This window comes from Euwallacea fornicatus, chromosome 12 (assembly GCF_040115645.1).
Source record: "Euwallacea fornicatus isolate EFF26 chromosome 12, ASM4011564v1, whole genome shotgun sequence".
Taxonomy (NCBI): domain Eukaryota; kingdom Metazoa; phylum Arthropoda; class Insecta; order Coleoptera; family Curculionidae; genus Euwallacea; species Euwallacea fornicatus.
Genome location: NC_089552.1, coordinates 1,765,899 through 1,790,020, shown reverse-complemented (window position 1 = coordinate 1,790,020; position 24,122 = coordinate 1,765,899). Strand labels below are relative to the sequence as shown.

At 37.4% G+C, this 24,122-nt stretch overlaps 2 protein-coding genes across 4 annotated transcripts in view; one reads left to right on the top strand and one right to left on the bottom strand.

The window, feature by feature from the left end:
* Positions 1 to 4,688, bottom strand: part of LOC136342397 (limbic system-associated membrane protein-like) — an 82,042-nt gene extending 77,354 nt beyond the window's left edge. For 2 of the 3 annotated variants that reach the window (XM_066288150.1, XM_066288152.1), the window contains exon 1: positions 4,523 to 4,688. The gene's annotated coding sequence lies outside the window, so the exon portion shown is untranslated. Of the gene's footprint in view, positions 1 to 2,150; positions 2,231 to 4,522 lie in introns of those variants that run through there. The other variant, XM_066288151.1, reaches the window with a different exon arrangement.
* Positions 4,689 to 5,403: 715 nt separating this feature from the next.
* LOC136342359 (APOBEC1 complementation factor-like) overlaps positions 5,404 to 24,122 on the top strand; it is a 130,983-nt gene continuing 112,264 nt past the window's right edge. Inside the window, exon 1 of the mRNA XM_066288079.1 lies at positions 5,404 to 5,636. Coding sequence (XP_066144176.1) covers positions 5,603 to 5,636 — 34 coding nt within the window. The 5' untranslated portion in view covers positions 5,404 to 5,602. The remainder of the gene's footprint in view (positions 5,637 to 24,122) is intronic.

Genomic DNA, 24,122 nt, shown 5'->3' with positions numbered 1-24,122 from the left:
CACACAAGACGAAACCGTAAGGATATTGAAAAACAGCATAGAAAGTTAAACAAACATGAGCTTTTTGCGAAGCATGTAATCTCCACGTTTTCATGGTCTGAAAGGTCATCTTAAGGTACTCTGCGAGTAACCATAAAAACTTGTTTAAGGTCGATAAAATACCCTCACTAAGTGCCTCAAGAGAGGTCTACAAAAGTGTAAAAAATGAGATCCCTTCATTTTCTGACTAGTGGTAAAATTTATTTCTTGTATCTGTGTTAAACTGAGGCTTTCTTCTTGTCTGTTAACACCGACTTGATGTTATCCCTGAAATTAAAAAAAAGCCGTAGCATATTAGATAAGGTCAAACATGTATGTTGTATTAAGAGGCCATACGAGTCACGCAAATAACAATTTTATACAGGGCGGCTGCAAAATTAAGAATTTCAAGAAGGGCGAAGAATCGGAACGTGGTCGGCGATCTTCTGCCTTTGTATTTTGTTCTTCTGAAAAATTCCGCACGTCATCGCAGAAGTCGGGTAAAAAGTATTCACAAAAACAACAACAAGAACTTACCTTTTCTACTGTTAAAGCGGTGAGAGTCTCAACGTTTAAATAATAATAAAAAGTCCCACATTTCCAGATAGGAATCTCTCATTTAGCTCTTGCCTTGCCGAAACATCTGGATTAAATTAACACAAAGTCGCGTCACATTGGCCAAATTGAAGAATGAGTTCCAAGGAATGCGGTCATAATTCTATTTTTAAAATGTTTTTACAATCTATTTGCTCGCCCCATAGGCGTGTTTTTAGGTTCTGAAAGGAAATACTGCTGAGGATCTATATGTAATTAAGTCCATACATAAATGTGCTTTCAGCTGCACTCCTGGTCTAAGCTTTACATTTCATACGTCGGAGTCATTTAAATTCTTCGTATAGTCTGCTGAGAAAAATAAGTTGTAGTCTCGTGTTTTATGCAAGCTAAAACTTATAACCTTCCTCGCCCTCTATTTTATTTCTTCTCTTCTATCTAACCCCTTCTTCCTTGATTAAATCCAGAAACCGTTCCAGTCTTTCCAGGTAATTAAAGCCAAATGAAAAATGTTTTTTCCGGCTATCAACTTGCCGCAATTGCTTGTGCCCCTTTTCTAATTGTTTTTGTTTTCAAGGGACCCTTGGCACGCCTAATGAAATGAGGAAATTAAACCCCGAATTTCGATATTATAGCTCCTCTTGAATACCGTTGTAATGCGTTTGTTTTCTTTTTATTAAAAAGTTTTCAAACGGTTTTTGTCTACAAAATAAATATCGGTGTGTTGAATTGGGTTTCGTTAATTAGAACTGAGGGGCCGTAGTTGATGTGTTGATTCTTAAAAACGCATTCGTTTCGATTATTACTAATTGAAACTAAAACTGGAAACTTTGGTAAAACTGCAAATTGTTCATTTGGCTGGATCGTATACGGAGCCAGCTGCAAAAGCGACCCAGAAACAGGAGCAGAAATGCAAAAATCTTATTTTCAATGGTTCCACCAAGAGCGCATTACTGAAATGAAAACTGATCAGGCAGAACTGGGTGATGCTAAAGTTTTTTCAAATCTCTCAATTCGTCTCATTTTCTTTAGCTCTACATAGTTTCGATCGAGGAACGATAGGAATAGACATATTTTGATATTACTCGAAGGAAAAGTTGGATTCGAACACCATTTCGGAATCTAAGAAATGATATGCTCATGTTGAAATATTTTTAACGATAAAATTATGCCGTAACTGAAGAAAAAAAATCTAAAATTTGGCTCTTAAATAGCTATTTCCATGAAAATTATCAAGTGAAAATTGACATTTATGTTTAGTTTTGTTGTTATTCTAATTTCGTGATCCACGAGGTTTTAATCAAATTGCCGAATATATAATCAGCTTTGCTTTAGCAACAGTAATTTCATGCAAAGCGCAAAAACACTATACAGGGTGGTGGTTTGCATTTTATGCGGGAAGGACTATAAATCGGAACAGTGCGAAAATCCGACACGATATTAAAGTAGTTGAGTGCAACACAATGATTCATCTTTCGATATAGGCTCTTAGAAATACAGTAATATACAGTGTGTTCAAAAGGAAATTACTATACTTTAAACTGCGTTGAAAGAAAACCGTATAGCTACTGATTATTTACCAAAACACTCTTCTACAGGATTATTACAACTTTCTGCATCTTTGGACGTTCAGGCACTAATTTATAAACCAACTGCACTAATTTTTCGTCACACCACTGCCCATGTCGTTCCACACCACAATTCTCAAACCCCATGGGGTGAAAACTGTATTATCTCAACAGCAGTTTAATTATCATGTTCATCAATTATCAGGTTCACCCAATTGGAATGATGCGTGAGGTACTTGGTTATTACCGCCCTAGAACTTGCCTCACTGGCTCGGTTTGCAACTCTTACCCCCATGCAGTAATTACCTACTTACCACACTTACAATATAATATATTCGTATAATATAGTAGTTAAGGCACTTAAAACACGCGCGGCATGTTGCAAAACACGACTTGCAGTGCTGTATTTTGTAAGTCGCAAGAGCTTTTAAGGCTCTCAGACACGCATATCATACAATTTTTTTTTATTACAAGTGTATTAATATTACATCTAATCAAACTTTTTAGGAGTCAAGAAGTTTTATGAATTTGTCAAACTGTTTAGACATGCCGGAATTTAAATTTCTAATGTTGTTCACACCGTAGCCATACACGCATCGTAAAGACTGTTTTATGCACGCTGCTACGTGCGATAATTCTGAATTATGATTCCCGCGTAATTAATACTTTAAAACGCATGTGATAAATATTCAATTAAAAGTTGACAATGAATTTTTAAATTTTTGACAGCTAAAAAACACGTGAATGTGGTGTTCAAAATGGCATTATTCCTTTGTCCACTTATCATGCACTCCTATCTTAATTTACACAAATTACTGCACCTGCTAGAATTAAATAAAATTACTGCCATTTTGAAAAAATCTTTAGAAAATTACGAAATTATGCCGAACTTTAAAAAATCTCTTAATGCTTCTCATAGTGTTTAACACTTAATTCATGGCTTTAGCTTCTAGATATCCGAGCACCCTCCTGATTTTACTAAATCATACTAAAGCAGCGTGACAATCGTATTCCGAGAACTAAATTAATATTTGCTAAGAATATGTTATAAGTCAATTTTACACTGACAAAAATACGTCACAACTTGTAAAATGAACTTTAAAAACTCTGAAAACTTTGCCGTTAACTCTTTAGTTTCATGGAAATTATCAAGTAAAAACTGATGTGAATGTTCAGTTTTGTTCTGGAATTCTAGTTTCGTGAGTTTTTACCAAACTGTCAAAAAAGAATCAGATTTGCATTCGCAACAATAAATTCATACGAAGTGAAAAAACTATAGATATACAGGATGATTCTCTGGGAGATGCATCGATTAATAAGGGAGGTACTATAAATCGGAAAGGTGAGTGAATCTTTTTTTGACGTTTTTGTTAAATTTGTAGGAGCGGAGTGCCGTGTACCATGACTAATCTGATAAATGACTGATGAATTCGAGACTTGCATGAACTATTTTGATGTCAGTAAATGGCACTTATTCCACACAAAATATATGTCAAAGTTCTTCAAATTCTATTCAAAATTGAAAAGTGGCAGTCAGAGAGTAATCTCGTTTACACCCGATACGAGTGTAATTAGCTGTTCCAGAACTACAGTAGTATTACAAGTGTAATCTACTATTATACAGGATATGCTTCATCAGTATATACTAACTATGTTCCTCAAATGCGAAATTTTTAAGTGTTGAAACAGTGGAAATTGCTAGGTCATTGAGGAAAAAAGGTAACTACGAAATGTTTATTATTTACTCATAAAAACTTTGCAGATAAAAGTTTTTCAAGCAAAGCTACAAAAGCCATGGCTTTAAAAAAAGTAGCAAAAAATATCACTTTTTTAATAAAATGAGACGGATTATTTGAACTAAATCGGTTTAAAAAAACGGATTTTTTTCTTTCATGGAAATTTCGACACATCGTTAATCCAAGTGGGAATTTATATAGGTTTATCAATCAAAATTAAAAATATATTACCTGTTTCTAACAAATTTACCCCGCACAATAGAGGGTCGTATTTTTCTTCATAAAGTAATTTATTGTGAAAGTTAATATTTGCGAGGCTGGAACGCGGGTTATAAAAATATGAATGTTCTTTAGAGAGTCTCAGTCAATTTCACTGATAGCTCTTCTTTAGATTACTAAAAACTAATGACAATAGGGCTTTTATCTCTTTTTTTTTCGAGAGCGTCAAGGAACTTCAAACGTGTTTTAAAAAGTTCTGAACTAGTTTAGACATCTCAAACTATGAGAGTGCCACTTAAGACAATTAGCAAACAATCTCGGTTATTTTGAAAGTGCCTCATTGAAGGCAAATTATAAAAAATTATTTTTGAAAATCAAATGAAATTTTTCAAAATTTTTTTTCACAGATTTAACGTAATAGATATTTACCTTTTGCCCTCACTGACAAAGTGCTAACAGAGCCATTACATCCTAACATTCAACGACTCAATCACGAATCACCGAAGTTCCAACTTTCGCGCGTCTAAATCGTCGGGATTCAGGAATAAAAATCGGAACGCCTTCAATCCGATTGTAGCGAACGCGACGGGTAAACTGCGGCTGTTATCCCGAGAGTGAACGAAGTTTACAGGGCGCAAACTCCTCTCCCTTAACTAACTGTAGGATTCCTTCGAAGGGTCCCAAGAAGTGGAGGGCGAAAGAAACATTGACCATCGTAATAGGGATTCTGGCTTTAATTGGAAAAATAACGTCGAAGATTCGGGAGATGTGTGGAATTTCCGTGTTATGAAAGTAATAGAGGTGAACAGTTTTCTCCAGAAATTGTTTTAGTTTCGGGTCAAGGGGTCAAGATACGCGTTTTTAAGGGGCAAGAGGAGATTCTACACGATACGTCGTTGAACAGAGTCCAACTCCTGCAAATTGCTGAATCCTAATTCCTGAAATGTCCTCTTCAGACCATACACGTGGTTTGGATTTATTTTTAGGTACTGAAACGTGTTTTGGCACGGCAGTATCACATGTTGCCGTATTAGGGTAAAAACATATTAAAACGTCGCCCCTCGCCGGATACCTCAACTCTCGTCTCGCCATTTACCTTGCCAAGAACTGAACATCACCGCTAATTAGCATAATGAATACTAAGTGCACATCGCCGTTTATCGCACCGTGCGTTTTAAGCAAATTCCGGTCAAGTAGGCCTTGGGATTATTCGAGGCCGACCACGTATGTCGTTGATATGTTCTGCGTAATCTCGAACACGAACAATGAAACCCAACCTCACTTAAATACGACTCCCTTTACCTCTATTGTTTGTTGTATTTTAGTAAAACTAGTCTTTTCAAAGCTCCACGGACTTGTGTGTTGGTTAGTTAAAGTTTAAAACCCCGTTACACACAATTGAAAATCTTAAAGACAGAATTCGACAAGAATGTGAAAGTGTTCTTGTACAGACCATCATTAGAGTGATTGATAATATGAAACGTAGACTCAATTTGTGTATGGAGAATAATGGACGACATTCTCGGTGTTTTGTGTAAATGGGGTAAGTAAATAAATATTAATTAGATTAATTTATGGTCCACTTTTTCTTCACGGATGGTGAAGAGTAAAAGTAAAAGCGGTTTAGGTTTGTTTCTTTACGTTCGATACATAGAACATGTCAAAAACATACGGGCTCGATGTCAAATAATTCAAAAACCTACTTGTTTCTTTGAGGGGATTTGGTTAAAACGCACGGTAGTTTATTTATCTTGTTCCACACGAATACAGAGGTAGTAAAAATGTGTGATTCGGTTGGCGATAGTGATCCGCCGAATACTTTGATGTGGTGGCTGTTATTAATTATGCGTTGTTTCCGTTAAATTTGGTCTGGCCCCTCTATCAGCCACACACATTCCCTCCTCTATCCCCAACGTACATTCGGTCCTTCCATCGGACTGAACATATGAGATACTGCTGATTAAACGCAACATGCACTGTGGCCGTATAGAAGGAGGGGGGGGGGGGGACTTGAGAGAACCAATCACTGAGCAAGTTTCAAGCACATCGCTGCTGGAAAACAAATAATTTTGTGTCTCATTTTACGGGAATGTGAGGAGCGAGGTGCAATTAAGATATCTGAGAACTAACCGGTGTAATTTTTTATATTTGCTCACTCAGCGTTGTGTGGTTGGAATGTTTAGGTTTTTAGTTCACGTTTACGTGGTATGCGCGTGCGCATTGGATCCCAGCGTGAAACCTGGTTTTTCTTATTTCGCCGTGGAACGACTCACCGTCTTGGAAAGTTGCTTCTTCTCCACTTCAGGAAATTTACTTCCTATTTGTCGACCTTGAACATTGAACCTAATCAGACTGACTTTGTGTCACTGACCGAGATAATGGTCACTAAATCGTCTGCCATTTAATAGTAATTGTCCGTAACACGAAACTGAAGAAAGTGCGCTGTGATAAAGTCTATCATAAATATTTAGCAGATTCTTCTCGCAGTACAAATGACTGTCATCAGAGCGGTTGCCTCTGCTCTAAGATCCTCCTATAATAATCATTCCGAATTGATGTGTTCCAGTTCTGGAAACGAGCTTTCCTCGAGGATTTCTATAGCATTTATTGCCCTTATATGTCATCCTGTCGATGACTTAATTTGAAACTGTTTGTTCCAGAGATTAAAAAAGAAGGGCGCCGTATATGATGATAAATGCCGAGAAATATCTCGGGCCCTTAAATCAATCATATCAAAGAAAAACGCTGGTGTTATTATACTGGAAAACAGGGTGTTTAGGAGCTTTTCTGTATGAAAATGATGGTCCGTAATTGCTGTTTGGACAGGTCGCTTAATTATATGTAAAACAGGTTTTAACGAGATGGGCCTTCGAAGAGGAAGGCATCGCATATAAAACTGTTTGAGAGGAACTGTTTGTTTTGGAAAATTCAATTAACTTTCAACTTCACTACACACAGGAAATATGGCAGCTGTGGAAAATTATATTTGCTCAGTAGCGAGTATGCCGTTTAAAAACACTACTTGGACATATTGCGAAAATTTTTGTTTTAAATAAAAACATAGACTCCGATGGTGTTTATGCTAGGAACACTGTCCGTTCAATTGCCATGTAACGCTGACCAAATGTTTCGACTTTTTTACGCACTTAATTATTTTTTTTTAATATCACAACCCAATAGGAAATAACTTACCGTAATTTCAAGAAGGAAATTTGAGTGTGTTGAGACGAAAATCACCAGCTATAGAAATCTCAATCCAGGAAACAAACCTCGTAACCCGGATCACGCAACGCACGAAAAATAATACGAAACTGTAATATCCACAAGAGTAAAAGCAGCCATTATAATTTGATACAATCGATGTAGTGGACCATATTAATCGCAATTATTGTAAATGAATCTGTAAATCCTAACAATAAATCGAGCAACAAAGCAACCACTTTCTGCTCTATTGTGGTTTCCTTAAAGAATTGTTCACGAAATAAATCACCCGATGAATAGAGGGTTAATTGTTCCGGCTCCTCAGTGACCCGGAACTTTTCCAGTTTGCATTTGTTGGTTCTTGTCCGCATTGGACATTTCTCAACCACCTCATCTAAGAGGCCCACCTACGTTCGCATTATCCAGAACTGCCAAAGGCCGTTTGACAGTACAATAGTTAGTACCGGTCTTCGACCATTTGGAACATATATTTTTGAGGTATTGAAGGTGGAGCTGACACCGGAGATATATTTTTTTTTCATAGGAGCAAAAACCCAAAAGAATACCTCCTGAGGTCGTACCCACAAAATTCTTGAAACCTTGTGGGTTAGATTTTCAAAGACCATATCGTCTCACGTCTATTTTTCAATAAAACTGAGTCGTTTGGTTGGGAGATTTCTGTAACGTCCATTTTGATTTCGGGCAATATAGTCGAAACTTATTGATGCTCCGATCTCGCTATTCTCTCATTTCCACTCGTTCGGAGAGACGGTTTTTTGAGCAATTGTTCGGTAGATAATGGCTCATCATCTAACATCATTACCCTCACTTCCCATGGCATCGCTTCCATCTGCAGCTCCCTCCTCCTCATTTTGTTTCACAAACAGCATCATCATCAGTTCCATGATAAATTTAAATCGCATGCATCATCCATGGTAACTTGGGTTTGGAGTGGATAAACAACGTTTTTTAGAGCGACTGGCTCATCGCTTCTTTATCTCCGGTCGCTCAAAGAGCACTAAAAGACGGAGAAACACACACATCAGCTAGAAGACTATAAACGTTAGTTTTTTAACACTCTTCCTCAGCAGCACAAAAACAAACCCCTCCATTAGGGATAGACCAGAAAGGATAAACAAATAACAAAGGAATATCGAGGCCTATTCATCACGGGGTCCAATGGGAGGCTGTCGGCTTGAGCAGTACTTATATAGTTGCCGAATGGATGGATGTCTTATTTCTTTTTCGGACGAGCCGTTAACGCGCGCTATGGCCTCTCTTAGGATTTCCTCCTTTATACATTTCCATCAGAAATACGGCTCAAGGAGATTTACGGAGGACGAAATATTATTAAGAGCTTGTAAGTAGCATGAGATCCTCACATTTTTTGCTTTGAGGGAGAACACTTGATGGAGAGAAAATGAGGAAACGTGTTCGTTAAGCCATTGGGACCGGGACGGCATAATAGACTAAATGGTTGCTTACACGAGGATTGAGCGTGATAAGAGGTGAAACTACTTAGTAAGATTTTGGAGCAATGAAAAAATCATATAAAATTATCTACTGACGATGCAGATGAATTTTCAATCCGAAGTCTAATCGGCCTGAATTTTGTTCGAAATCTGGAAAATTTCATCTAAATTCGAGAATCTCTAAATTCACTTTTGTCTTCTCAAAATCTTATTAAATTCATTCAAATTCACAAGCGACTTTTAGCTATGCGATGCAAGAGTTTTCCCTTGAGTGTTGTGGAATTACTGAAGCATTAAACATCAATTTTTGCGCATGAGGAATCTTCGAAAAAGATACTAAAAAGTATGCGTCCCGTTTTAAGCAAGTTTTTGCCCTATTAAACTTTTATTATCAATAATAAGTTTCAGTCCTGCTAGACAACTACAGCTAGGAATATACGGATTTATTATACTAATGCAGGAGGAGGGTTCCCAAGCAAGACATTTATTGCCTAATCTAGATTGATTTATAGATTGAAAACTACACTTTTATTCGTTCCGAGTCCTGTGGCCTATTATTCGAGATTAGATGCGATTAGATCGACGCAGGGGCGATTCATCTTAACATGAAGTATTGAAGTCATTAGCGTAGGGTGGTTTTGTTCTTGCACAAATAAAATCCATTTTAATCGGAATTACCTGCACGGCTCGATGAACGTTTAATCCTACACGCCACATATTTCAGGAAAAAATATTAATATTTCCCAGTGTTTCAAGCGTTCAAACTTTTTTTTTGTTAATAGGATGATAACACAATAGAGCCTATTTATTCGTTTATATCAAAATTGTTTGGCCAAATTATTGTTCTCGCAGTTCAAACATTCAACGCTTTAAATTGATTACTTTTTCGGGGAGATCTTTTGTTTATTTTAATACCCGTATTTTTGTTTGTTGCATTTAAATGCGTTTTAATAACGGTGGTGATTGACACAGAGGAGAGGAGAGGAAGGGAAGGTTTAACTCTGGATTGCAAGCAGAACGCGATGCATTCGCTTCAAGTGGCTGATTTACTGAGGGAACACCCAATCGTGTCTTTTTTTTATACCTTTGAGCTCTTTTTGTCGCAGGGAAAATCTCCAAAAGACACCCGGCCTGGTGTTCTGGCGGTCAGGGAGACTCCTCAAAGCGTCCACCCACTAAAAACCTCAGGATGAAAGAACATTTTCCTACTTCGGAAAGATCCCTGAGGGATAAATCGTGAGGATCGGAGGGAACGGGGAGTATCCATTATCTAGTCCACCCCCCTTCTGCTAGTTGTTTCCGCGCACTCCTCATCTATTGTGGATTTAGAATGTCTCTTTGGGTCATTTTGCTCCTGTAGCACTTCTTTTCGTCCTGCGTGTAATTGAGAGAGCTTCCGTGATGGCTGCGCACCTCCCCATGCTCAATTTGTGTCTTTTGCGGGGCAACTTTTTCAATCACTTTAGCTATACCCCTGCAATCCAGTGTCCTGTTACCATTCCTGATGTGTTCAAGAGAAAAATTTTTGTTTTTATCTTGGGCAATCGAAATTATTTCTACGGATATGCACTTTTTCCTGAGACGATTGTCTTTGCAGTGTAATATCCATACGTATATGACCGTCCGTGAGTATTTAAGCCCTTCGTCGTGACCTTCTATGGTCTTTCCTGTCGTGTTTGCTCCAAGGGCTGACTTCTGACGTTGCGACAAGTCGTTCGTTGGTTCAGGTAGTTACAGGTTTTATCCATTAAGCATTCATCCTCCCGCCTTTTCTGGCCGATCAAGAGAGGAGGCGTCCACATGTCATCGCGTGGAGGTCCGGATAGGTTTTTGACCTTCGCTCTCTTTGGGCTGAAAAGAATTTCTGAATTAAAAAAAAATTACGTATGTCATCATATTTGCTTAAAAAAGTGTGTTGAAACAGTTGAAAAAGTCGCCTTAAAAGCGATTATTATGAGTCCTCACTAAAAGTTGCGATACTAGCACTTTTATTTATTTCACAAAAACAAAACAGGATATAAAAATTTAGAAAATGGCTATAATCATATATTGAAAAATATCCCGGGAACGTCTTTTGACTTTCTTGGAATATTCAATTTTCAATTTCAAATTTAAAGGGATATTCTTTGAGTCAAGTTCCCATGAGATATGTCCGGAATCGCTTTTGCTTCGACAGCCACTTGAAGATTGGATTCATGTATTTATTTTAAATCGTTTTTGCCGATTTCACACATGCAATTCATTGCGGATTTTAATTTTAAATTCGAAAACGAATCCAGATATGAAAAAAATGGGAACGAACAGAGAAACTGAATATTTAGTTGCTCTATTTGATGCAATTATGAAAATGAGCAAAATCTGCTAGAAGCTGGTAATTTTGTTTACAATTCTGACAGAGCAAACCGCGGGCACATCCAGAAAATTGTTGGATAAACAGTGCAATTAAAAAAAAAACGTACTTTAATTTGTTATTAAAATGGTGAAAATTCGCAGGAAATCCTGCCTTTTGATCGTTCAAAAAATTCCAAAAGTCTGGTGCCATTTTGCTACCTATGACGTTGGATTTTGTCGCGGCAACATAAATTGTTGCAAGATGTGTCGATTTATAAATCATCAAAATACTAAATTAGTTACATTCCTCCAAATGAATTAACGTGTCTTCTCTGACTTTGGAGAGACCGATTCATAAATCTCAAGCTCCCCACGATAAAAAATGAGCTTTTTTAGTAACCAAAAAAGCTTGACGCTTATTGAATAAGACTCCCCGACGTATTTCTTATTCCGCTCCCTCTTCTACGATTATATCAGGGGCTCGAAAATATTTCTGTTTCACACACGTCAAGATTTTTTTCAATACGCGCTCGTCAGTTGGAATTCTTGCTTGTAATGGAAGTTTGCCAATGGAAAAGTGGGAATGAAGCCCATCTATACAATAAATATGGGCGTGCACTAATTAAAAGTGACATGGTGCTATGATCAATATGGCAGTACAGGAATATTCCTGTTGAGTTTCGGTTTGAAAACAAGCTTTGTCCTTTAAGCGATAATTTCGCTGGACAAGTTCATTTATGGCTAACCATTAGTTTATTGGATGAATAAATAATGAAGCCTCAGAAAGCGCCATCCAGCCTGGGGAGTCTAACGAAAAAATGCTTTGTTTAGGACCTCGTAGACGCACTGACCACATGTCTGCGAGACGGGCACGGGACGGGTGCGAAACGAGTGTTCGTTCGATGGACAAGTCACGACGCCCGTTCCAAATAGAATACGGCCATTTTAATGTTTTTTGACTCACATCAACATGACAAGTCTGTCCCAGACAAGAGACAGGTCCGTGTTTCATCGATGACAATTGGTCGACGAGTTTTATATATTTTGATATATTCCGGCCACGGTGAAGTTATAGGTGGACGTGCCACGCAGGTTTTCTCTAAATTTCTACCAAAAAGAAGGAAAATCGCCGATTTTCCTTCGTCATTTTTAATCATGTAATATCAATATTTAATTATTATTTCATTTTCGTCATACAGGGCGTCCCCCAATTGATGTTACAAGAGGTTTAATGGATTAACTAACTTTAGAATTTTATTGTGAGCCTCTGGGATTAAGCCCTGCTTGCGATGAAACTAATTTAGAGTATATTTTGAGTTGTTACAAATCAAATAGGCCTTCCCTGTGACGCAAAACCCATTTTCCTTTCAGATAAACTACCCTTTGCGTTCATAATTCGGCAAAATGTTACTAAGGAAAGTTTCTTAGAGTACAAAATTATGAAACTGTGCTGAGGTTCATCCAGATGTGCTTACTTTAAGACCTAATTCTTTAAACTAAATATCACGAATTGTGTTCGCATAAAAAACTTATTTACAAAACGTTTTATTTTACTTTATTTCATATAATTTCCACTCTTTTCTGCACATCTTTCTGTTCGATATCTGATTTCTTTGAAGCCCTTCCGAATTTCGTCCGCGCGAGTTTGGTTTATTGCCTTTTTTATCTTATCTTTAATATCTCCCTATGGTTGAGCACCAGTTGGGAGTAAAACCAGGAGTAATCTAAGTGAACCAAGACGACTGCAGATTGTCAATTCTGCTATTGCGTCGAATTAGTCTAAAGATTCTAAAATTTTTAGTCCACTACACCACTTTTAAAAACAATCGGGACACACCCTGTGTATAGTCATTACTGATTTTCTTCCTTTTTGACTGAAAAATGGATGTCGAGAAACTTATTGAACAACTACGACTTTATTTTGCCGTTTGCGATCTCAGTAACGAGAAATAACATGAGAAGAAGTAACATGATAAATTCTCCTTCAGTTGATCTACTTTCCCTGCATTATGGACCCATATTTCCCTTTTTGCTTTTTATCTCTTTCCGTCTCTCCCTCATGTTTTAACACTATTGCCACAATGGCAAAATCAGTCTTACTGAAATTTTAGAACATTTTTCTCTGCAACACTCCAGAAAGATAGTCTGGAGAATCTCAACACCACGACGACGATACGGAACACTCATATATACGGAACGGGACCGGTACAATTCTCATTTGTCAGTTGTCCCGTACCCGGCCGGTGTCCGCATCGCAGACATATGGCCAGACTTTAAACCTATCAGAAACTTGCGCTGAACACCTACATGTAAGTCGTAAATTCTTAAGTATCTTATAAACAGAAAAAAATAGAGATCTAGCGTAGTACATTTAAAACTTCCATGCGAGTCACGTGTCTGACGTGTTTGCATGAATAATGCGTTCGGTGTTTACCGCATAAATCATTCAGAGACCTTTAGGAATATTGTGCACTCGAGCCAGGTGAAATACTGAAAAGTATTCATAATTCAGGAGGGCATATGCATTGTTATCATCGCAAGGGCACTGAAATATAGCCGAACAAAGTATTCCCGTTTTCGGGATGTTATATTTAAAATTAAGATCTCAGTTAATCTGTACAACCATTTTTCTTAATGTGGGACGAACGTGAACTGTTGACAAATTAATTCGGTCATCGTTTCTACTGTAGTAAGCTCCTATTATCCCCGAATGTGTCCCTCAAATAGCACTCAACGGACGTTGTATAAGCTTTTAGAGACTTATATGTGCAGCGCATGAAATGTGGACGCATTAGTTCTAACGACTGCAATAATGGATATGGATGTATCGTTGACCATCAACTCCAAGGATCCATGTCGGTGATTTTTAAAGTAAATGGACAACAAAGTGAAGACGTACTCTACCGAGTCAAAATTTTAAGTTTACCTAATTTTTCAAGGGAATTTGAGGGATGCGTTTAAATCTCTCTCTCTCTCTCTCTCTCTCTCTGGTGAAGTAGCTCTGCAAGCGTCTTACATTCGCCCCTACTGCTGCTCGTTTATGAATAGAGTACAACAAAAACGTTGCGGTTTATGGTTATTTAACGGTCATGCAAGTGCATACGTTCATTCAATTTGATGGTCATCTAAAGATAGCGAAGAACGGCCGAAAGGGCTATAGTGGGTGGCGCAGGTAACCGAGGTGCACCGCGTAAACCCGTTCATCACAAAATTCGATGATTTCCATTTGGGATTAAGGCACTGTAAATGAATATTTAGACTAGAATGGATATCAAAAAGTACAGATATTCTAGAGGGGGCTGAGGAAGAAGGTTTAAGTGATATTTAAAAATTTCAAATATTTTCCATTAATCCATTATTTGAATATTTATTGGTGCATTAGAAAAGGATTAGAATTATTGACCTTTATAAAAAAAGCTAAACAGGTGAGATTTCCCTAGTACTTAAAATTTAACGCGAAGATTACAAAAAGCTGCCTGTGTTCCACATCTCGATTATTCCACGCTATGGCCCACTAGGGCTTTATCAGGTCCCCATTAACTCTTGGGTTAATTCTTCTTTGCAGCGAGTTTTTATTCGTAAATCCATATTGCTCCGGTGCTTTATTATTTTCCACTGTACTTTTTCCGTTAGAACGGCACTCTTCCCTAATGATACCAGATCGTTTTCTTCATGACGATTAACGAGTCGCATCTCCCTCAGAAGGGACCGTCGCTTTCATTACCATCATCTTCAAATTTTCAGTAATTACGTAACGCTTCGTGTTAAGGTGTCGTGTTTTTTACTTGGATATTTTTTAAGACTTCTGGTCGACTTAATTTCCTAAATAAACCATGCCGTATGAGACGTTGTTTGCATTTAGCAATTTAAAACGCCAAACCGAACCAAATAGGAATTTTTATCCCATTTCGGAAGTAAAAACCGAACGCTCGTTGTTGAATGCCGATAAAGTGACTCAATTTAATGAAATTGTATCTGCATGAAATTGATTTGTCGCATTTTAACTGTGTAACGAGCGATAATGGCAATATTATTCGGAGCGCTAAAACCGTTAAGAGTGACTCTTTTGTAGATAAAGGCCTGCAAAAGGGGAGCGAAAAGATTGATTGGGATTAACTTTTAAAGCGGTCTTTTATGAGCTTTAGCTAAACTTAAAAACATTTGTTCACCTGAAGGGCTGAGTGCTCCCAGCTAACCCTCCCCCAAAAACATAAAAATACATTTTATACACATTTAAATCCAGTAGATCGGGCCTTTTGCCGTATCCAGGGAATGTTTAAGGACTTAATTCCCATGAGTTATGAGAAACAGATTTAACTCAGTCTCGGGGTACTCGCAACTTATCGCGTAACAGCGCTCCCTTTTTGATATTCTGACACGAAAAAAATCTGCGTCAGTGCCCCAAATTTATGAGCAAGGGCAAAGTGGAGAGAAGTTTATAAAAATCCTCTAGGGGACAATTCTATTCGAAAGCTACTGCGAGAAGAAATTTTTCGACTTGCAATTCTGATATGCCATCAACATATCGATCAGGAAACCGATCCAAATCGTCTATTACCAGCAGTTAGTTGTGACAAATCTCTGGGGAACCGTCCCAATTTTCAACATAAAAGCTCCGCTAAATTATTATATGAAAAGCTTTTGAATGTTTCATGTATAGGAAATCGAAAATATCAATTATTTCCAGCGTATCAATACAAAGTTTGCTGAAACAAAATCAGTGCTAAAGTCTGGTCTGCAAGAGACGCGCGTGGAATAATAGATCATGGTACGAAAACAATACCGAAACGCTGTATAATGGAGAGCGATTTGCATAATTTAAAAGTCAAACTTTTAGGGTTTTAGTAAATATTACCGCCCATTCTCTTCCATTCACTAGCTATTTACGATGGGAAAGTTTTTCAATTAAAAACTTTAGAACTAATGCCACAAGTTGCTGATAACTTTATTAATCGTGGGAATTGCCGCAGGTGAAATTATTATCTCTGCTAGTGGCAGGTCAAAACTTTAGAATAAAATTCTATTAAGAAAATACAATAGACAACGTATATGTATAACAAAATAGCAATTTCGGCGCCACAAGAGGTATAAAGCTCTCAGTTATTTGATTAGGTGATCCCTGGATCTGTTTCTGTAATCTTTTATGAAGCTGCTCAACTCCAAAGCTCTGCTCTCCAACACAATTTCTGTTATCCAAGGCTCCCATACAAATCTATCCAGAATATTTCTTAATTTGAGGATGGCGTTTTACAACGAAATAAACCTGCAGAAAAGTTTCTTTTCTCGGCATTTCGAGATACTTCCCTCGAAAATACTCCGTTTAACACTTAAAAAATGTTTGTTTTTTAACTTTATTTTCTGTAGAAACGACTAATCATCCTATAAAAATTACCATCAGTGGTAATTCAAAATCCATCTCACTGCCTTTGAGAAAAATCGTCAACAACACATATTTAATTAATTTTAAGTAATTAACTTCCTTAGGAACGTTCGTGCTCTTTTACCCTATCAGAAGTCCTGATATTTTATACTGCTAATTAAGGAAATGAGTAAGATGTAGAATCTATAGATCTATGGTTCAACTCACGTAACTTTTTATTAATATCGTAAAATGTAAGGATACAGAGTAACCCTACGTACCACGACAAATCATATAGATTTACTGTGCTAAAAAAGAATAAGGATAAATTTGAATGTCTCAACAAAAATCTATTTCTTTACACAATTTATCGAAATTTTTCTTTAATTTGGTGTTTTAAACCATTGTGTCCTTTCTTCATCAACTTTGGCCGTAAAAATATTTTGTTTTGATAATTGAAATAGTGCTCCTACTTATATATCATCGGTGTTATTATGTTTATTATTATTTTGGTGTAATGCCCAAGCCCTTGAACAGCCGGTATAAGGAGCTTGAAGCGCCCCTATTAGATATTAATTTTGAAAACATATGGCATCGTCGCTGATGTGAAGTCTGTACCCTGTATACAAAGTTACGTCAGTTGAACCATAGATCTTCTATGTTGAATACAAAAGAATGATCATATAACGAAGTTAAAAAAATTCTATGCAGGGTTGCGATTTATTGGAGATATATCAAAAGTCTTCGGAATACGCATAGTTATTTAGTAAACCAAAAGGACAAAGTGTAAATCTAATTTTATCGAATCTGTTAAATACGAAATACTCTACAATAATAGCCATTCGCCTCGAAGTATTGCCCAAAGTCCAGAAGGAGTTTTTGGCCATCTAGCACTGTGCTAGTTGTGAAAGTTAGCCATTTGGAACAATTGTTATAGTAAGCCTCGGCAAAAAGTGATTTATTTCGGGACACTCTCCCCTTAATACAACCCGCAGGAGAGATCTAACGAGGTCAAATCTAGAGTCCTTGCCAGCGGACACGTCATATTTTCTAATCAAAACTCTGCGTAACTAAATACCTCTCAGAAGAACAACGCCTAACACATATGGTATGACTTGAATTCTGGTTCTTTCTAGGACGCCTCAATTAATAAATAAAAACTGGCAGTGTACAATTTTTCGATCCACCCTGTATAATTTGAAATAGTTTTAAAATGTGCACAATTCAAAAACTAAATCGATGTGTTTGAGCGATTTTACTCAAATGCGAGCTAAAATCGGTTTATACCGAAGATATTTGATATATTCCACAATAAATCACAACCCTGTATTCACGTCGAGACTTAAGGGTCCTTTATCCCTTAAGCTAGGGTTTTCTAGGAAAGCTGTGCCGTAATATGAGCGAATAATACTTTCCAACGTCACTCACGGTCTTGCTCACCGATAAGATTAGAATTGTCATAAGTACCGACAATAACTCGGGAATATGTTACGGAGATTAAGACTCTCGGTCTTGATTTGTTCTGTCTCGATCACAAATCTGAGACTCAGAACAGTCATTGCGATCATGAATGAAACAATGTGTTCTCCCTGTTTCTCCTTATTATATCATTTTGCAATTAACTATAACATTAACTCGAGCATTACCCACTTATTAATGGAAATTTTGGCCTAGAATCAAAGATGGCGTCTCACGAGAGCTGTACTAATCTGAACTAATTTGTAACTGTATCACCTTCGCCTTTGAATCTGTCCTATGTAAATCAGTGGCGTCACCCCCATCTAGATTAATGGCGTCTACTTTCCTAACAGACTGCACTGTGTCCATTGTTAAAATTTGACTTATTTCTCCTCTATGCAGACTTGCAGATCTTAATTTACTTCAGCATAATCTTTTTCCGAACGGATTTCCATTGTCATCCTAATTTTTAGATCTAATGTCAATTATCAGTCCCGCTAGCTGTATCACTCTTAAGAAATTTGATCCTCCATAGATCCTTTCTTTTCTTTTTCGCTTCTTCTACGCTCGCAGTAATCCAAACAGCTTTATCGGTTAACCAAAGCCCTTCGGGTTCTAACCCCATTTACCTAATAAACCAGAGCTCCTTAATGTATTCATATATGTGAATGGGTTTATCATATTAAATAATTCAAAGTGCACCACCTCCTGAGTGTATAAATATGAATTTTACCTCGTTACGACTCGGGCAATAATAGTAAATTATCCGGACTGAATATACTGCCTCACTTTAGGGCAGTTTACCCACACGGCACGGCTTTACCCCATATTACAAGATTTGAAATTCAAAATTGGGTTTCCTGCGTTATCGTGCCATTAAAAGAAGGAGGATCCCAATTTCTTCTGAAATGGAGAATTGTCGGTCCTGCAGGAATAGTTCTGGAATATACACAAATAGCAGGATATCGAGTGCTCTATTCATCAAGGGCTCCGATGGGAATTTGAGCCTGTTTATTGCTAGCTCTAAACGCTCGATTGATGACTGTTATAGGGGACGTTAAAACCATAGTCTCTGGAGGAGCCATTGTAATCAAGGAACTTCCATTGCTAAATACCCTATTAACACTTTGGCAGGACTAATCTAATAAACACTTAAGGGAAGCTAACTGAAATTAATCCGCTCAAACATCTACTCAAAGAAGACAGTATCTGGGATTTCTCATCTCCTGGGGCCATATCAATCATTATACATCAAATCCACAAGGCAGATCTGTTTCAAGGGTATTTCACCCCTGGGCTAATTGCTAGGGTCACAAATTTTAGCTCGTGTACGAGAAGGTTGCCAAGTGCCTGTCTAATAATCCTACTTCGTACCACCCCTTTTCCTGGGAAAATTCAAGTCCCACCAAAGCTGATTAAGTTTAAACTGGATTTAAAAATACATTCTTGATATTTCTTTACTTAATCCGTTCTTAAGAAACTTTGCAACAGCCACTCGACGTAATTTTAAAGCTTTTAATTGAGGGAACTTTCGTGAAGTTGCAATGAAATTGTTTTAATATCTATTAACAAGTTTTTAGTATAATAAAACGCTTTTAGTGTTTTTTTTCTTGGGAATAGATTTTTTTAATCTAAAGTGCCAGAAGGTTGAATTACTCGGAAGCATGTTTTTCTGGAAAATAGTTTCACTCGAGGTGTTCACCTGGATGCACGTGCTTTCAGGAAACTGCCAGATTGTCTGCTCGAAACGAGGAAAAAGGTTTAGACAAAGGTTATTGTTCCTTTATTTCAGATTTTACTTTATTTTTGCTTGGGATTTCTGAGGGGTAAGTGCTTGTTTGATAAACTCGGGCGAAACGATGAATTTATTATTAAGCTTCGCTAATTTATTTCGCGACGATTCTTTGATCTATGAAAAGTTATGGCAAGGCCAGAACAAAGTATATATCGATCGTTCCAATCAACGTTGGACGAGAAGACTATAAAAAATTTCCCGATCCTCCTTTTCTGGATCCCGATCTGAATTCGTCGAGTGATTAAAGAATTCTTAACCCGGAAGTTAAACCCACAGAGGACGCAAACACGGTCCAGAAATTATGGATCTGAACTCAGTATTCGGAATATATCAAACCTTCAGCCAGCCTCAAGGGCTGCCATAGGGCGAAATTCACTGCTTACACGGATTGATCCTCACTGAAAACTGGAATACAATATCGCCAACGATTTCGAATATGGTTCAAATCACGTGACATTTTATTCATGTCATAAAACGTAACGATTGAGAATCGCCTTACGTAAAATGACAAGTCATATAAATTTGATATGCTCAAAAGAATAAAGATATATTTGAATGTCGTAACATAAACCTATTTTTTTGCACGGTTGCCGGGTAATTTGTTGATGTTTTGGTTTAATTTGGCGGTTTAAACCGTTGCGTTTGTGGTTCGTCAAGTTTGGCGGTAAAATTTTGTTTTCTTTTTGAAAACTAAAATGGTGCTCATAGTTATTTATTATCGGTGTTGTCATTATTATTGTTGGTATAATGCCCAAGTTCTTAAACAGTCGGCGTGAGAAGCTCGAAACGTCCCTGTCACATACGAATGTTGAAAAGATGCGGCATCATCGCCGATATGAAGCCTTTGACGTGCACAAAAAGTCACGTGATTTGAGCCATAGCTACGCAGCGTTTTAAAAATATCTCAGTCAAGTAGGCTTTGCTATTATTTACCCCCATACGTCATTGATATACAAATAACCTAACCTCACTTAAAGGTGATCCCGTTTACCTTCATTATTTGTTGAATTTGATTAAAATTGCCCGTTTTCTGATATGAGCCCTGCGACGTGCATAAGAAATTACGGGACGTGAACTATACGTTTTTTCCGCAGTTAATCATTCAATGTGCTGATTGAGCTTATTCTCAAATCTAATAAAATATTACGATACTAGAGCTTGTTTAGTGATTAAATATTGACCATAATAACTCCAGCCTCGGCTGCTTGACTATAATCCAAGTGCTTATTAGCTTTCTTAATAACTCCACGGGCTAGTATTTTGCGCAGTTAAGAGATAAAGGAGATAATGGCTTCATGAATAACTTAAGGAAGTGCCTCAATATTGCAGGCCCGCGGCCTTAAATGAAAAATTTTCATAGAAATTAAATCGTGTTAAGGGGCTCAAAGAAAGATACCGTCTGTATCTGGCCTGGTTTTTGTTGAACCGGTGAGGGATTAAATATGGCGTATTCAGTATCTTTAAATACAGCGTCGAAGGAAGAATGAAGGAAAAAGCTAGGCAGGGCGGTAATCGGTAAGACATAAAGATCCTGCATCTGAGAAAAACTTAAAATAGATAATTCATTAGTGTGTCCTAGTGTAATGCAACCGTCAAGCTTCGTGGAAATTAAATCGCGTTCGGAGACTCGACGAAGAGCGGTTTTCGTCGAGTTAGTGCGGGATTAAATATAGTATAACGAATTCATTATCATTGAATGCAGGGTTGAAGGCAGAATTCATTAATGGCTTCTCATAATGCACCCATCAAGGCAGGGCCCTTTAAATGGCGCTCAAATCTACATTTTGCCCTGCTTATAAAGTATAAATCTAAAATATCCATTCTAATCAGAATTCTGCATTTAACGGCTCCCCGTGTATTAAACCAGAAATCTAGTTTTAGCATGATCCCGCTATGGCAATAAACTTCCATGTAATTACAGCTATTAAATCCTGTAGCTGCTAATTGTCATTTGTTGCTTACATGCATGCAGGATATCTAAGTAATAGTGTCTTTGTGCACGTTAATTCAGGGAAATAGTCAATTTCCCTGCGAGCAATATAATTTACTCATCGGATAAATTTCCATTAGCTAAAGTGGGCAGGAAAGATGGCTCTATTATATTCTAAATATACATCCATAAATGCAGGTAAAGGAGAAGTTTCTACTTTTCCTGCGTACCTACATTTTTCTTTCGTCCAACTTTGTTAGCGCGAAGTTAGGCAATGATGTAAGTTTGCAAACTTTCGCAAACATAATCAAACTTCTGTTTTATTGTGAATTTCAGCGGCAGCAAAGAGAAAGGTGTCACCTTTAATTTTATTTGAGAACGTCGACGTGACGGAGATGCCAATAGTAAAATTTTCTGCAAACAACAAACATCATGGAAAACTTTTTTAATTTGTATACTGTTTTTATATAGCCGGTTTTTCGAGGAAGTTTTTGCGCTCCAACTTCCCGAACAATGTAATTAGAGCCCCTATTTGTTTCTTCGCAAATTATTGCTTTTACTCTCAGCTTGAAACGTGACTTAATTTCTACACAAATTTTTACTATGCAGAGTTTTTTCGTTTGGCGGTTGCTAAATTAGATTTTACACGTGAAAAGGCATTCAAGAAGAAAATGAAAATCCATCGAGTCGAAGATTAGGACGCATATATGAGCCGGCTTTTGTTCTGTTAAATTGGATTTTCTGTCTCCTCATCAGGCCGCTTGTTTCATATGCACATAGAAAATTCCCGTCTATGGGATCCAGAAAGAAAACCTAATCTTACACTATTATGAATTCCTTTTGTTCAATTCGTATCAAGCGCAATCCGGAAGACTTAGCTCGGCTTAATACTCGACATTCGATTGACTATTAGCCATTTTGATCCCGTTTTAATTGAATTATTAAGCAGGATTTAATAGTTTATAGTCCGGAGAGTTTATTGAAAAAGATCGTCAATTGAATTTAAAATAATGTTTTAGTTGAAAGCTTCGTTGAGCTAAAGGACCTACCGATTTAAAAACCTACCATCCGCATTAAACGTGGCCTGATTTAATGAACCGCGTCCCGCAAAATGTCCAGTCGTTTTTCTGTTATGAGCAAAAAACAAACCAAAGGAATACTTTTATCTTTTCATCAAAATAATCACCTGCGCTCTTTAAAATTTTTTCCCAACGTGACTCGAGGTTTCGAATTTCTATTTTATAAAAATCAGCTGGTTCGAACGAGAAAAAAAATGTTCTAAGGCTGTTTCCAGGGTGTTACGGTCCTAGAATGTTTTTCCCTCGTGCTGTTTTCCAGCGCTCTGAACACGTGACAGTCAGGTGGGGACAAATCAGGAGAATACGACGAATGAGGTAAAGTCTCCCAGGCAATCGCTAACAATTTTCCCGTGTGGTCTTTGCCGTATGAAAACCGGCGTTGTTTTCGAAGAGTAACGGGTCTTTTCGATTGACAAGGGAGGGCTCAAATATAGGTAATTTTTCCTCGGTTCTGTCAGATGTAGATGTGTACGCATCAGCTGTAATTGCCTTACATCGATCAAGGAGCTCAAGGTAAACTCTACCTATAAAATTAACAAAAAAATAGTTATCACAACTACCTTTGACTGCAAATCCTTTGTTGTCCCAACTGATGGTGGTCAGTCCGTTTGCGCGGAACTCACTGCTTCAATTTTTATTGAAAATTATTTGTTTGGACAAATTCGATCGATAAGATTTAATTTCAAGCTGATCTGACTTGTGTGGCTCGACCCACACAAATGTTCACTACCTTGAAGGTAGAAACAGGGCCTTACGAAACCTCCGCGAATCAGTAGTTATTTACTCGCATCATAAAGCATATCAGGTGCCCCAATTTCAAAAGCAAAATAATACTGAACTTCAAATATTAATCTCTGAGGGATCCCCCGAAATATTCCCTCGGCAGCTAAACCGATTTACATGTTAAATATAGGCGTGAAATTGCCATGTATCTTGGCAAATCAGCTATGATATGCTTTCAATTTATTGTAAAGGATATCGGGTGTCCCAATTCTGGAAGCAAAAGCCTATTGAAATTGAATCAAAATCTATAGAACTGTTCGAACTTTCCTTCAACATACATATATGTAGATTTGGATGGTAAGATTAGGGCTTGTATGTGTGATACAGAATCTGTTCCTCAGTAAATTTATTAGAATCTCGCCATCATAAAGCATACGAAGTATTCCACATCTATGGCTACTGATAAAAATCTCCAGTGTGAGAGAACTTCCTTTCATGTGGTAAAGGGGTTTACATGTATTGTATGATGAGACATTGTACAAGTTAATTCAAACTCGACACCGCACTTGTTTTATGGAAAAGCAGATAAGTTAGGAAAGTATTTTTTTCACCACATTAAATAAGAGCACGTAAGCTAAAATAATTGCTAAAACATTGAAATGTAGAAAGCGACGCCCCGCT